The 17214-nt window shown below is 33.1% G+C and overlaps 1 protein-coding gene across 6 annotated transcripts in view; it reads right to left on the reverse strand.

Annotated features, from left to right (window-relative positions):
* Positions 1-17214, reverse strand: part of LOC143236757 (death-associated protein kinase 1-like) — an 80788-nt gene that overhangs the window by 27537 nt on the left and 36037 nt on the right. For all 6 annotated transcript variants that reach the window (XM_076475255.1, XM_076475254.1, XM_076475253.1 and 3 more), the window contains 7 exons: positions 15405-15450; positions 13121-13195; positions 11944-12087; positions 11469-11582; positions 10831-10929; positions 10524-10622; positions 2959-3057 (listed from right to left, as the gene is read on the reverse strand). In XM_076475255.1, the coding sequence (XP_076331370.1) occupies positions 2959-3057; positions 10524-10622; positions 10831-10929; positions 11469-11582; positions 11944-12087; positions 13121-13195; positions 15405-15450 (676 nt within the window). The remainder of the gene's footprint in view (positions 1-2958; positions 3058-10523; positions 10623-10830; positions 10930-11468; positions 11583-11943; positions 12088-13120; positions 13196-15404; positions 15451-17214) is intronic.

Below are 17214 nucleotides of genomic sequence, written 5' to 3' on the forward strand. Positions count from 1 at the left end.
TATCTTATACCAATTAAAATAGCTTAAAATCTTAGCCAATAAACCATATTTTAATAGTATACAAGTTCTTAATTCTACAATGCAATATTTAAAAAAATCCTGAAGTTCAGTTAGTGTGACACGTGCAAGACATTTTCTCTTAGCATGTCATCATCCCTATTTTATCCACCATCCCTCAAAAAGTATGAAATTAAATGTACAATATCCTCTATAAAATCATCATTGCTCAGGCATATCATATTTTTTGTAGTCTTCAGTTATGTTTGGTTACAGAACTTTAAAATAGAAATTTCAGGCACTTCCTGCCATAGCCATCTTTTACATCCTCTCTTTCAGAATTCATTAATAATTCTCTTTAATATGTTTATTTACATATTACTTATAACCAATAGAAAGTAAATATTTTCATCTATCAAACAACACATGGTATGACATCATGTTCTGAATGGTTAAATGTCAATTTCATTCAGAGTAGCAGCATTGTCCCTGTAAGAAACTTAATGAATAGCTTGGATGAATTTGTAATAAACACCTGTTGCAGAGTTAGAAAGACAGAAAAATTTTGAAAGGTGATGGAACATGTCTACTTTTACATGTTATTTATTAGTCTACATTGTTTGGTGCATTATTTAACCAAACAAAAATTAAGTGCATTACTATCATTAGTATAAAAAAATTAGGGTTAATTCTCTTTGACAATTGACAGAAAGGAAAAAGAAGACTGGTTAACTATTTTATTTCTTTGCATCTTAGTTTTCTAGTTTTGTGTTGTGGCAAATCTTTTTGTCCCTGTCATTAACTTCACATGTGAACAGGAAGAAAGCAATCAAATATCATTTCTTAACCTCAAAATTATAAGAACCGATACACAATTTGAAACAGAAATCCACCGAAAAATCACTCATACTGGACTATACATTCCTTGGGACTCAAAACATGAAACAAAACAAAAACTCAACATACTAAGAAACCAAATAAACACAGCCATAAAACTAACCAGATAAAATTAACTGAATTAGACAAAATAAAACAATACTTCATCAACATCAATAAGTTTCTTCTACAAACCGTAGAAAACATTATATGCACACACCTGGACAAAAACCGAAATCAACTAACAAAAGTAAACATATCCTATGATTTAAAAAAATCAGGAAACCATGTACTGCTGCATACTATATATTCCCGACATCAGCAGAAAAATAACCAACATTTGGCAAAATTAGTAAAAAATATGACATTCCAGTTAATATCAAATGTATTCAAAAACCAGGCACAAAACTAAGGTCTATACTATGTAAAAACTACACTGACAAACACCACACCAACATTATTTATAAAATACAATGTGATAACTGCCACGACTTCTATATTGGAGAAACAAGTAGAAAAATGGAAAACAGATTCAAAGAACACAAAAAGTCACCTTCACATGTTTTCAAACACTGCAAATCAAATAAACACAACATAACCATAGAAAACACCCAAATACTAAATAAACAAAAAATTAAAGAAACCTTACTTATACAACAACAAGCCCAAAATAAACCAATACAAAGGAACACCTTTATACCTATATTAATAAATATAATCAAACATCTAAGCACACGCTCTACATTCTTACACTCAATTACACAACCACCTTCACACATGTGGTCAGCTATTGGTCAGTTACCTCTTTCTTTCTTTGTAAACCTGATGATGACCAAAGAATATTGAAACATTATTCGCTCCTCTGCATAGTTTTTCTCTACTCATTCCAGCCATTTTTACATATATATTTTTCTCTACAAGTGGGTTTTCTTGTCATCACGAATTACCTCTTGAAAGTTAGCATTCCAGTCTCCATTATGGTAGAAATGCACTAATTGGTAGTCCAGTAAACAAATTATCGTAGTATGAAGGTTCCCAACCAGTTATTTAACCAACTAGTATAATTCTCAAACACCACCCATTAAGTCTACTCTAACCATCAAGAGTGATATAGGTGTGGGACATTGTGGGCTTAAGCACTCACATCTTACTCTCCTATTTCAAATTTCTACTTCACTGTTTTAATATTAATTTATTTCTATATGCAAGACTGGCAAATGGAAGTTAAGACTCATAGATGGTGTATCCCCACTGCAGCGTGGGTCATACTTCTTCATTCTCCTCCAAAACTTAGGGTACCTTCTATATCCCATATTGTAGCCTATACCATGGGATATTTTCAATTGGTGCAGCATTATTTTTTATTTTTTTTATGGTTTGTTTTTGGATATAATAAGGTAAAATATATATATTTAATTACTTAAATATTTAACAGCCAATTTTTTTTTATATATAAATGTACTAGCTATAGGAATATTTAGTTATGCAAAGCTTTTTTGAATGAATATTAAGAGCTCTTTGATACTGAGAACACAAATGACACATTTCTATGTTCTTTGATAAATTAAGAAATAAATATTTTAGTTACAAACAGTAAGGTGATCATAAAAAAACAACAATTCCCAAATCATGTATTTGGCCCTGACAACTGTTTCAACAGATTCCATAAAATTACACAAAACAAGAGGATATCCTCAATACCTGCAGAACTTAAAATTCTTTTTTCCAGGATTAGAATAAATTAATCTACAATACTTTTCTTCAGTTACATTTTGTGTGCCAGCATTAACAAGCATGGGGGGTGTGTGTATATCCTCAATTCAATTTTTATTACTCATCTCTACAAGCCCAATCTTAAATTAAAATTTTCTTAGACATGATTAATCTATGATACCTTGAACATGGTAAAATACATAAGTATAAAGGGTTTCATCTCCAAAGTCCAAAACTGTTATTAGATCTGAAATTGGTTAAAAACAACAAAGTTATGAGGTAAAAGTTTGTACTTTTAAAAAATAAACTTAGAGCTGTTCAGTGAGACAGTATAACACATCTTAAAAAGAAAAGTGAAAATGCATAGCATACCTTATCCACCAAGTTAACATCAGCTCTGGCATCCAACAAACAACGTACACTTTCTACATAACCTCTGGCTGTAGCATAGTGAAGAGGTGTTTCTTCTTCCTTAAAAAAAATTTAAAATTAAGTTCTTCTTCTTCTTCTGTTAATATCCATGCAGTTATAACACACAATCTATCACAAAAGTTAAATAATCATTTTACAAAAAAAGAAAAAAGAATGTGACAGTGAAAAATAAATCTGTTTCGTAGTGTAATAAATGAAGTAGCCTCATTTAACTATGCAGCAAAACAGATGTTTGAAATTACACATTTAATAGAATTATTGTTGTTTAAGACTAGAAACTTATTGTGTTAAAGTGTGTTGACAAAATGTAAATTCACTGAAAAAGTTGAAATTATAAATGTTAAAATATGAACAATGTTGTGTTGAAATGTGATTTGTGTACTTAAAGTGAAACACTCATGTAACATCATAAATAGAGATCCTGAAGATGGACTGAAAAGCATCAAAACATGTTGAGTATATTGAGACTGTAGATCTTAAATAAAAATTTATTGTAAAAAAAGTGTTTATTATTTTAAAATGCATTTACTTATCTTAAACATATTTTTGACCAAATTCTATATTTTGGTATTTATGCAAAGATAGTGTGGTCTGCTAAGACTCTTTGAACAACATTGTCAATTTTAGCTTTAAGGGCAGTTTTAAAAGAATTAACTGAAAAGCAATCTTGACTAACACTTAATTGTTTACAAGGAGATCTTAAGATGGTAAACGGACACAAGCAATGTAAATGAAGTAGCTATTCAGATGTTCACAGTTGCATCAATTCAGTGATGTCAAGAAAACCCACTTGTAAAGAAATATATATGCAAAAATGGCTCGTTTGGGTTGAGAAAACATTTTACATAGAAGAGCAAACAACATTTTGACCTTCTTCGGTCATCGTCAGGTTCAACTATACTGATCTTTCACTGTTTAGTGATTGATTGTATAGGTGATCAAATTAATCATTCTGATTTTGCACTGTTTTGCATAGTTGACTGTTTATATGATCAGATTAAACATCCTGATGTTTCATAGTTCTGTGGTTGATTGTGTAGATGATACCAATAAATGTCCTGATCGTTGTTGTATGATTGGTTATTATTTAAGTGATTACAATAGATTTAGTGATGATTTATTGTTTTTAAACTGTTTTATTTTATACAGATACATATCTTAACGTGTCACTGTCTTTTCATTATTTAAGTTTTGATGGCAAAGAATTTAAAGTAGTTAATCTTTGTTCTTGCATGGCAGGCCCTAGTTAGTCTTGGGTAATGAAGTTTAAATAGAGGTAGGTAGGTAGGTATTCAATGTTTGTTGCCACAAAGCTACAAGGCTATCTATGCCAGACAAGATGTGGTACAGTATAGGTATAAGGCAATTAAGGTAAAAAATAAAATATGTAAAATTAGGAACTGCCAGGAAGACTGAAGCAAGAAGTACACCCTTGCTAACAGTCACCTGAAGTTGTCCTTTCCAGTCCTGGGTTTAGTTCAAAATAAAAATAAAAAACTAAAATGTGTAAAATTAAGACTTGCCAAAAAGACTGAAGCAACAAGATCAAAATTGCAGTCAGTCACCTGAAGTTTCCAGTCCTGGGTTCAAGTCAAAATAAAAATTGAAATGTGTAAAAGAAATAGTGTTAAAACATTAAAATGTGTAAAAGAGATTATGCTAAAACACTAAATAGTCTGATAAAAAACCTTAAATTAAGTGTAAAAGACCAATGGCTCTTAAAAATATCAAAAACATGAGTGAGATGGGCAGTATCACCTATAACATGGGCCAAAGTCAAGGGCAAACTCACCTTACAAATATCTTTAAAATGGTGTCGTCATTCTACATTGTAACGGCAACATCATAATAAAATGTGGATGATTGTGATCTGAGTACCACATAAACCAAATATTGGTGCAGCAGTTCCAGATAAAAGGAAGTGGTAGGTTAAAAAAACTGTGACCAATGTGTAGCCTTGCCAAAACAACTTCCTCTCTTTGATCCTTACAGAAGAAAGAGAGCCAAAGACCTAGAGAAGGTTTGATTTGAAGGAGCTTGTTATTGTGTTGCTCATTCCAGGTTGCCTGCCATCTGGTGTACAGTCTGGATTTGATAACTGGACCATAGTCCATGTATGGAATGGGTAATGGGATGATAGATCCAGAACATACAAACTTTGCTGCTCTGTTAGCCAGCTCATTCCCTCAAATACCAATATGACCTGGTATTCAAAAGAATTGGATAGAGACAGATGAGAGAGAAAGATGGACCAGTTTGTTTTCGATATCGATGAAAAGAGGGTGGTGACTATCATGAAATGATTCCATGGCCAATAGACAGCCGAGTGAGTCCGTACATATTGTACAATTTGTATATTGCATTGCTTCAATATGATTTAGGGCAAGAGAGATGGCATACAATTCGGCAGTGAAAACAAACTGTAGGGGGAGTCTGCGTGCCACAATCAAACTGTCACAAACCATGGCTGAGCCCACTGAGTCACCCATTTGGAACCATCTGTATATATAGAAATGGATGGATCCCTTTGAAAGATGTTCAGCAAAGAAAGAGTGATATTTCCAATTGGGTGTATCTGCTTTCCTCAGATGACTCAAAGATAGGTTACAATTGGGAACAGTAATTTGCCATGATGGAATAGGCTGATTTGAAGAAACTGCAATGTTATTCAAGGATAAATCCAAATCTTCTAATTGTGCCTGGATATGGAGACTAAAAGGAACAATAGCAGATTTTCTGTTATTAAAAAGTGTGGTCCATTGTGGTTGGAAAACACAACTCCAGGTAGGATGCTGTGGTAAGAATTGAAGTTTCAAGAAACTTCAAGAAACCAAACAAGGCAGCCATTGATTATCCTCTCTAAGATCTTACTGAGACAACTTGTCAAAGCAATGGGATGGTAATTCAAAGGAATTGTTGAATCCTTCCCAGGTTTCAGAATAAGGAGTATGATAGCTTGTCGCCAAGCATCTGGATATATATTTTCCTGCCATATCCGATTAAAGACAGCTAGGAGAATAATAAGAGAATTCTGGGAAAGGTGGCATAACATCTCATAATGTATATTATCAGGTCATACTGATGTATTGCCATACTGATGAGTTTTGAGTTCCATTAGTGTAAGAGGGCAATTGTAATCATAGGAATGGTCAGTTGAAAAGGAGAGAGACAGATGCTCCACCTGTATTTTAATGGCTAAAAATGAAGGGGATAAGTTCAAAAACTAGATACACGAGAGAAGAAGTTCCCAAGAGCTCTGTGCATCTGCAACTTCATGGCCATCAGATATTAAGATAGAGAGGGGAGCAGAAGTATATCTTCTACTCACCCTCCAGATCTTATCCCACATAACTTTTGTGCTGGTGGTTGAAGAAATGCTGGAAGTATATATAATCCAAGATTCCTTCTAGCTTTGACGTCGAACTTGCCGAGCGTGTGCATGGGCTTGCTGAAATATAATGCAATTTGAGAGTGTGGGGTATCTTCGAAATTTATCCCAAGCATGCTTCTGAGTTTTCCATGTGATAGAACAGGCAGAATTGCACCAAGGGCGAGGATGCCGTAGAGAACATGTTGAGGTTTTAGGGATGCATCGAGTAACGTGTGCACAGGCTTGCTGAAATGCAATGCAATTTGAGAGTGTGGGGTATCTTCGAAATTTATCCCAAGCATGCTTCTGAGTTTTCCGTGTGATAGAACAGGCAGAATTGCACCAAGGGCAAGGATGCCGTAGAGAACATGTTGAGGTTTTAGGGATGCATCGAGTAACGTGTGCACAGGCTTGCTGAAATGCAATGCAATTTGAGAGTGTGGGGTATCTTCGAAATTTATCCCAAGCATGCTTCTGAGTTTTTTGTGTTATAGAACAGGCAGAATTCCACCAAGGGCAAGGATGCCGTAGGGAACATGTCGAGGTTTTAGGGATGCATCGAGTAGCAGCTTGTATAACACTGTTGGTTACTGCTTCTATACAATCATCTATGGATGATTTACATAAGATGACAAGATCAATTTTCAAGAGAGTAGTGAAAGAAGGCCAGTTGGCCTGGACCAACTTCCACAGAGGTACATGGGTCAGGTGGTACTGATCACGGCTAATCTCTCATAAGATGATGGGAAAATGATCACTACTTTGTGGATTAATGTCAACCTCCCAGGAAAAGTGAGTGAGTAGTGAAGGGGAACAGACAGAAAGATCTATAGCTGTAAATGACTAACTAGGTGCATGAAAATATGTGTAAGAGCCAGTATTGAATACATCCAGGTTGTGGTTCAGGAGCATATGCTCTATGGTGCACTCTCTCATATTAATACGAGAGCAACCCCAGAAGGGATTATGCCCATTGAAATCTCCCAAGATTAAAAAGGGGGTAGGCAATTGCTCAATGAGGGTATCGAGGTCTGATCAATTATAAAGCATTTCAGGTGTAAGGTACAGAGAGCAAATAGTGATGGTACAACCCAAGGAAACACGGATGGCTACAGCCTCCAAGGTTATGGTCAATGACAGGGACCTGGTGGGCAGTTGCTGATCAACCAGCATTACAACTCCCCCATACCTCCGTCCTACACATAGCCTTTCATTTTGGTATAATGAATAGTGACGGATAGTAACTGTATTTGTAGGCTGTAGAAATGTTTCCTGCAAAGAAAGACATATGGAGTGATAAAAGTCAATCAAATCTTTAATGTCAGTCACATTTGACTGAAAACCTCAACAGTTCCAGTGGACTAGTGTGGCCATGTGTAATTATTTCAGAGGAAAAGAGAGTAGAGAGTCCTTCTGCTTACAATCGCATTTTTTTTCTTTATTCGACGTGGATCTATCGCCTTCTATGGATCCTGCTCTAGCTCGAATGGTCGGGTCTGAATATATCGGTACACGTACTAATGATTGAGGGTGCGGACGAGTTGTTTGTTTAATTTTTGGGGTATAAAGAGAGGGAGACCCCATGGAAACATCTTAACTTGAAGAAGGTGAAGTTTGGCAATGAGTGGAAGGTGTTGTCAGAACAGAGATGGAAGGAGACACTGATTCGTGAACTGTGTTGATTTGGGGAAGTGTTTCATTAAGATTTGCTGGTAAAGATTGTGTAGAAGATAGGATAAGGCCTGTTTGGACTCCTACTGTAGTGGTAGAACAAGTTACAGCAGCATAAGTTATGGTCGGATAAGTAATAATAATTTTTGAGCCTCTGTGTAAGTGAGATTGTTAACTGTCTTGAGACGTTGTACTTCTTTTTCTTCTACCCACTTAGGGCAAAATAAGAGGTAAAATAAGAAGGATGCGTACCATTACAGTTTATACAATGTGGTTTCAAGTTAGCATTCGGTGGCATTATGGTCTTTACCACCACAACGGGCACAGGTCAAGGAACCACGGCAAAATTGTTTTGAATGACCAAACCATTGACAATGAAATTTAGTACAGGATTAGGAATATAAGGTCACACTTTACAATTCAGATATTCTGCTTTTATTGTGGTGGGAGGACGTGGTACAGTAAATGTTAATATTAGAACATTTAAGTGATGTTGAGAAAACCCACTTGAAGAGAAAAATATATATGTAAAAACGTCTCGTTTGGGTTGAGAAAATTTTTTACATATTACGTAAAGAATCGAACAAGATTTCGACCTTCTTCACCCTCTACATTCCGACACTCAGTTACACAACCCCTTTCAAACATGTGGTCAGCTTCTGGTCAGTTACCTCTTTCTTTGTGAACCTGACAATGACTGAAGAAGGTTGAAATGTTGTTCGCTCCTCTACATAAAAAGTTTTCTCAACCCAAATGAGCCATTTTTACATATATATTAGAAAATTTGTTGGTTCCAGAATTCCATCTTTTCAAGTGAAGATTCAGCATACTGCTGTGACACTTTGGCTGGTGAAACCTGCGAGGATCTCCGATTCGGGAACGGTTCTTAAATGTCTTTCAACTGTGAATCCTCTAGAAGTATTCAAAGTGGAATGAGAAGTAGCTTCAATGGGTATTGAAGGATTTTGATGAAAATGTTTCCACTAAGATGTCTCCTGAACTAGCTTTTTTACCAATTTAGGGGAGCCAGCAAACCCTTCTGAATAAAAATGGGGACATCTGCCCTAGATGTTTGCCACTTAAGGAATGTCAAATTAGGAATCGCGGGACAGATTCAAGTGGTGAGTTAGGCTGTACAGATTCATCAATGCGTGGTAGTTTTTTTAGTAGTTGGGTTTTTCTCTATGGTTTCAAGTTGTGTTATTTTTTTGTTTTAGGAGTATCCATAACAAACAGAAAACTTTTTTGGTGCCTACTGACCCCACCTACCGTGGAGCTCTACAAGGCGATGCACTACAGTGCCTTCAGGGCACTGCAGCGATGCCAAGGTTTTGTAAGCACTATACCCAAACACCAGTGTCAGACACAATGTCCACAACACCCATTGTGGTCGTCCTATCCTGGTACTCAGTTGACCCTGGCCCAAATGGACTAACTGATTGATCCTGGGAGGGCCACCCCAAGACTGCTCGTTTACAGGAATTCAAGGCCAAAGTGGTGTGTTGGAGTTGGACCCTTCAACCACCAGGATTCTCTTCTCTCCTTCATGGGTTACCATGCACAGCAAAACACAGGTGGATGTTTAGATCCCAGAGGAGGTCAACTGTAAGAACAGGACCTTCTCTTGGAGGTACCCTCACCACATACAGGAATCCACATTGAGGGGAAGTTAGATACGCAACATTTGCAAATAAAGATCATCTGAGGGTAACAAAAATTCAATGGTTAATAAAGTATTACACATTTTTTTAAGAGCTTAAAAGACATGAAACCTCCCTTTTGTTGAATCTATTTCTACACAAGAAGTGAAAATAATAACCCTGTCAAATACATCTGGCTTTATGAGGTCATCCCTAAGTCAGTGTACAGAAAACTAGAAAAGAAAAGCAATAAAATTGGTGACACTAAAGACAGACAGACAAAACTTATCTGTAAAAAAAAAAAAAAGAGAGAGAGAATGTAAGCTTGTACCAGACAAGAAGAAAAACAAAACATTTCTATTTCTGTAAAAAGATTTGGTAATGTTCAGTAATTATGTTTTGGTTTTTCTTAACATTTCAAGGTCTAGATCATGACATATGGTATTTATTCTACAATAAAATAAATATACAATACTTTTATTAAAGAAAGATTTTGGCCTGTAACACTTACACTCATCTTCAGTAACCTCCAAGTGTCTTGATTTTTTTTTTATCTACTAATCATTTTCTGCACTCATACACAATACGCATCAGTGGAGGACAAGCCCACTGCAGAGACAATAGCCACTGATCTTTTTTTAATATATATTCTACTGAAATATTACATGCACTCCCATGTTATCTTCTGTTATTTTGTAGATTGGCTTTCAGCATCAATGAAATCTCTATCCTGTGTTTTCCACATGCAAAAGAACTAAAAAAAATAATTTTTCATATTGTAAAAGTTTAAAAAACTGTTTGTAAATAGGGCTATCCTTCCAAACCTTGTTTTTTGTATTTACAGCAAGTCCTTTTTCGGAGAGATAACTAATGACTTCAGCATGGTTCTGTCTTACTGCCCAGTAAATGGCACTATTTCCATTCTACACAAGAAAGATTAAAGTTATTAATACCTACATTTTTGAAAAACATTCTTGTTTGAAAAAAAGCAAATATAGAAACTCTAAATCACATAAAGCAACATGTCTACAAGTAAAACTATAACTTAAGATGCAATTTTCTTTTAAGAAATTTCCTAAATAAAATTGATAAAACTTGTTAATAAGGGGAAAAAAAAAATCTGTAGCTCACCACATCTAACAAGTTGATATTGGCACCACAATAATGTAAAAATTTGACTATTTGTAGTTTCCCAAGGCCAGCTGCTAAATGTATTGGTGTCTCAGCTTGCTAAAGATAAGATATAAACATGATTTATTTTTTAACCTATTACTACACAATTTGCACTGAAATTAAATTTCAATTTCATTTCAATATTTCAAGTGTCTCACTGAGAGAAATTATTCAACTTTTGGTTTCATACATTTAAAGGTATTTTTAGTGCTATAAGCCTTTCAACTTACCACTAAGCCACATGGAAATTAATTATCCTTTTCTTAGTATGTTTTAAAGTTAAGCAATATAAAAAATAAATTCAACAGAAATATGATAAAACAAAGACAAGCTGAATGTGTATTTCGAAACTGACAAAATAAAATAACGATTATAATGTAAATAACTGTTTTATGTAACTTCTAAAAAAAAAACAACACTATTTACATTGATGCAGGATACCATAAAATAACATTTTGTCAAACAACTTATATCACTGAACACTAGTTAACTAAATTGACAGGATTTCCTAAATTAAGTTGTAAAGTAAAAACCAATATGCTCTTGTTCTTTTCTCATCATTTTGCAATGTAAACTATAGTATATTATATACTCACTCTGTTCCCTTGGTTAGGGTCAATATTAGACTGTGCAAACAGCTCTTTTAAACCAGTTAAATTCCCTTCTTCAATTGCTGAGAACAGTGCTGCCACCACAAAGTTTTCATTTTGCTATAAAGTGAGAGCATAATATGGCCACAAAATGAATCTATTAAAATAAAGTTTGGAAATATAATAGTTATTTGTTCTTTCATGAAGTACAGTATGTATACACAAACAAATCTCTGAGTCAGTGAAAGATCTAGGAACATTGGCATGCTGTAGCAATATCTTCCATCTTAGTCACACTGCCAATTATGACAATTTTTTTTTTAAATATTAATATACTGTTTAATTCACTTTATCAAATATAAATAGATAGGAATAAAGAGAATTACAAAGGATAGTTTATGACTTGAAATGTAATATATAAAAGATTTAACTTCTCACAATCAACGATAGTAATAGTTATTAGTCTCAAACAATAACTCACCAGCATATAGTTCTCCTGTTGACTATACTCTACCAAGTCCTGACTACAGGAAGACTCATCGTCTAGCATATTCCTACTGTTTTGATACTTTAACTTGGCATAGTGAGACAGATTATTACACAAGGTGACCAGATGGAAGTACCTCTGAAACAAGAAGTCAAGGTAAAAACACCTCAAACACCTATACTCCTACTAAATATACTTAAATATAATGCAGTTAAAACTTATAAACAATAACTTGAAAATATGAATTTAGTACATTGATTGGATATACAAGAGCATTTAGAGGTTACTAGCAAACCTCTCTTGTACACTTTAAACAACATGTAAACAAGACACCAATAACAGAATTTAGAAAAATCATTGATGAGAAAGAAAATTGAGGTTTCTAATATTTTGAGTAGCTATGTCACTACATGTATAAGCCTTTATGTCTTTCATAAGTAACCATGAAACAGTTATGCCTAATTATATACATCTCCTGTCTTTGAACAATGAATAAATTAGGTACATTAAAGCCAAAATATTACCTAAGGATTCAATGGGATAGAGCTCTGATTTCTCTAAGCTGTATTCTGAAGACAACAGAAGTTAAAGAAGATTTTGAACAAAAAAGCTATGAGTGGGTCAGCAGTAAATCTGTTTTGTATAGACTCAAAGAAGCTTCTTCAATTTCAAACACCCTTAATCATAATGGTTCAAACTCTTTAGCATGTTTCTAAATAAACAGTTTCCAGTATCAACATAGCTGCCTTTCTATCAGAAAAATATAATTATGACAAATATACCAAAGCAAAAGTGTAGTCTTTGTTATTCAGCTAATTAAGAGTAATTTTAAACATTCAGTTACTACAAATGTAATCACCATAACTGACAATAAGTTAAGCAATTATTCTGTATCATCCCTGCTTATTTTAGTGTAGACAAATGTTGAAAGACCCACTCACACAAATGAATAAACAGATAAATGCTATAAAATAATATGTATTAGCAATGTTCCACATGTCCATTTGTAAATTAATAGGAGACTATGTCCAATGACAATATTGTTATTAATTTGTAAAAAAAAACATGTCTTTTTGTGACCCACAACTCACAATTGTTAACCACAAATTAATAGATCATGTACTACATATTAACAGTCTTACTTTCCATTTCTAAAACAACCCAATCTTACTTTCCATTTCTGTTGTGACAGAGGTTTGATATTTCTTATTGCTTGTTGGGTTTCTTCATAGGAATCACTGTATTTCTGAAATTAATGGACATGGATTTAGATAACAAATTAAAATTTTTAAACAGAAAAAAACTTTTACAAAAAACATATACAGTTTCTTTGTAAAATTCTAAACTGAAGCCAATTACGAATTATTTTTATTGCAAGAAATATCTGCCAAACTATGACCATCAAGTATAAATTTTACACAGAGTACTAATTTCTATAGCCTTTCAATGACAAAAGTAAAAACTGTATCAATATTCTACAATGTTTACAGTGCCTTAAGAGTTATTTCAATCATTGTGCTTGTATTATCTCACTCCTGTATCACCAACTGAAATAAAGATTGGTAAATTCATTTCAAATTGTGTTTCTGATAAATTTTATGCATCATAATGTAAAACAGCCATCACATCCATTAGTGTAGCATCCCTTTCAATAAAGGATTAGCAAATGCAAAAAACATTCCAGGGGAAAAAGTAAAAACAAGATGTTCAGCAAATTAAGATATTTTAAAGTTTATTAATAATTCAATCAAATTCAGTAAATTATTTGATATGAATTGTTACAAACTTCTGTCCTTAACCATATTCACTTTTGAGGAATTGCACAATACATTAAGTTTTTGAATCAAAACCAATACTGCATGAAACTGTTAGTTTCATTGGGTTGAGGAATAATTCGTGAGCGTTTTTTCAAGTTAACAAAATATATTCATAAATGAAATGCTTTCGCAAAATATTTCATGTCATTTGGTAGATAATTTTTTGCTCTAATAGATGGTGTGTTTGATTTTAATATGTCTTTAATTTTTGCTTTCATTTTCAGCTCATTAAATGGAATGTCAAGTGGACAAAATCGAGCATTTTCGACACCATCTGCTTTTCGCATTTAATTTCTTGCAATTTCGTTTAAAACAATGCATACTATATACCTAGGTATTACATGAAATAAAGTATCATAATAAATGTTTTGGGTGTAATGTGTTCATGCATTGAAGTATTGTATAGTCTTGCATGTAATGCTTGAATGAAATTATTTAAAAATGCTCACGAATTATTCCTCAACCTAATACTTCACAAAAAATAATCAAATTATAGTATTACAAAAAAACTGACAAAAAATGTATTTTTCTAACAAGATATAATGTAAAATTGGTACTAACAGACAGGCTTCAAGATTTAAAAAAAATCATGGAAAAACAGATCACACCAGTCTTCAATAATCTGAACCAACAACTGACTTAATGTACAAAAACAAATCATTAATAAGAATGAGAATTGAAGCTTTTAAGTTTTTGAGCAACTATATCAGTGTGAATATAAGATTTTTGTGGCCTTTCACAACTACCCCCACATTAATGAAATCAATTACTATCATCCTTATTGAAGCATATCTCCACTTCTTCAGCCATGGGCAAAGTGGATATATATTGAATCACAAAATTAACTAAAGAATCAACAGGATAAAGAAGTTTCATTTTTCTGTGCAGTATCCTGAAGAAAACAAGACAAGAGGGCAAAAGTTTCATAAGATTTGAAAAACAGAATTTAGGTTGCAGTTAAGACAGTTTTAATTTTCTACCAGAGCAACTGGCTTATGGAATGAGTCAAAATAGTGGAGGCTAGCACTTCACAAGTGCTTAAAAGAAAAACTCAAAACCTTCCTTACAAAAAAGCAAGTCTATATGTGAGACAGGCTTCAATGTTTTACAGAATAACTACAATAAGAATCATAGAAAATAGGCCACACCAATCTTCTATAATTTGAATCAACAATTTATTTTTCTCAAGGCCTGGTGTGTAAGGACAGCTTTTAAGGATCAATGGTCACTTACTGTTCATACAGCATGTTATGGCTACTGTTGTGACATATTTGTTTACATTATTCACTCGTTAATAATTTTCCCTTCTTATTTCAATGCACCAAAGTATCTTTCACAAACTGTTTATCTTCTACTTAACAACAATACAGGGTGGCCCACAAGAAGTAAGATTCTAGGGCACATATAGAAGATGCACATATTTCCTGGCAGCACTCTCTATCCAGATAATCCACTGTAAACACAAATGCAAGTGATAATAAAATACATCAGTTCAAAATTTCCTCAGTCATCACAAATACATTATAATATGATAAATCAGTCCTACCGTTTTGGTTAAACAGAATATCAGATCACATTTTTCTACACATTTGAAAAGTTAAACTCATTATATAGAGGAACAAACATGTCTTCACCTACCTGTATCCATGGATGTGACAAACACTGATTCACTGTAGTTCGCTTCCTAAAAAGTAAAGGTTACTGTTAACATCACACTTAGGTAATCATACTTGCTTACCTTACATCTACTGTTGACCATCACAAAATAATAAACATTATTTTAAAGACAAGTAGTACTACTTTATTAGGTCTAAGTACATCCATGTTTATACCAGATTCAAAAGATTAGAGAATATAAAGTTATAAAAATAAATATGTATACCCAAAAAGAACTGTTCATGTAAATCCCTTCAGCATGAAGATAAGAAAGGATGTGAAACTTCCACAACTGTAAAGAATTTCTTTGGATATTGCAAAATTATTTTTATGTTATATGTTTGTGAAAGTTCACTGAATAGCTAAAAAACTTCCATAAGAGTTCAAGAGAAAAGGTTGCATAAAAAGCCAGTCTAAGTATCTCACTAACCATTCTTTGAATATTTAGAAAAAAAACATGTTATTAGTTGTTAATATGTTAAAGACTGCATGATAGATGGTTTTATCCTGATGACTGTGGGCTACATAGTATCCACAATTCTCAATCTTAATGGTTCACAATATTTACTTTTGAAGTAATGCATTACAACTTACATATAAATTACTTTGGATTGAATACGTGAATAAATTCACTAACACTAAATATTAATAAAATTATATTTTGTACACATGAACCAATACTTGATAAAATTGGAAGTGACAAATAAATTTAAAAATATTTTTCAAATATTGCATACAGGGTTTTAGTTACTGTTAAATGAAAATATAAGCAAACATAATATATGTATTATATTATGTGGCATGGTACAACCCGTCTAATAATTTCATTAGTTATCAATCTGTCCAAAATATTAATTATGACTTAAGATAATATCACAATTCCTCAGAGAAATTATTTTACCTGAAATTGTAATTGCTTTCTTAATTTTTTCAATAACATGTTCATATTTTGTTAAGTATAAAGATACACAATGGGCTATTTATGCTCTGACCAATAGAGATATCAAAACTCAATTGTTAGCATGATAAAACCTCACACTTACGAGGAAGCTTTCAACTTTTCTTTTTTTCTTTCAGCATAATATCACATTGGGCTATCTTATATAGCTACCATGGTGAACTGAACCTTGTATTTTGGTACAGTAAGTCCATAAACTTACCACTGACACACTGGATAAAAGTGGCTTTTGAATACTGTAATTCCTTTCTTAGATTTGGCTGTGGCAAATTAACTTTTGATTATTAATTTTTAAAACTGGTTATGTACATTATGTATTGAATAAGTGCTTTGCTTCTAGCACTTCCTTTTTTGTCATTTCTATTGTGTATTGATTGGCACTTGTCTCTTGGAAAATTTTATTTTAGTTCACAAGATTTGGTGTTTTTTCTATACATTAACTTGATTTATTTTGGTATATTTTTTATTGGGTTTGCCAACATGGTAACAGAAGTTTTTATCTGAATAAGTTCAATTCCAGAATGCTCATGAATGATGGAGTGAAATACTATCCAGTAATAAGAATACTAAACATAGCCAATAGCTATTTCATGGTGATATTTGTGATACAGCATTCAGTATAATTAACATTTCCAAAAATATGGAATACAAAAAGCAAAATATACCTTGGTATAACCCTTAGTCACTATATGTGACAATAAATAAAACTAATTATATGTAACACCAAGTGTAATTAAAAACTAATACTGACATTTCATTCTTATGTATGCTTCTTGAACACTTATGTGAATACTCCAGGTAACCTTACAAGTATACTCCGTATACACTTAAATA

The sequence above is a fragment of the Tachypleus tridentatus genome, chromosome 13, assembly GCF_004210375.1.
Source record: "Tachypleus tridentatus isolate NWPU-2018 chromosome 13, ASM421037v1, whole genome shotgun sequence".
Classification (NCBI taxonomy): domain Eukaryota; kingdom Metazoa; phylum Arthropoda; class Merostomata; order Xiphosura; family Limulidae; genus Tachypleus; species Tachypleus tridentatus.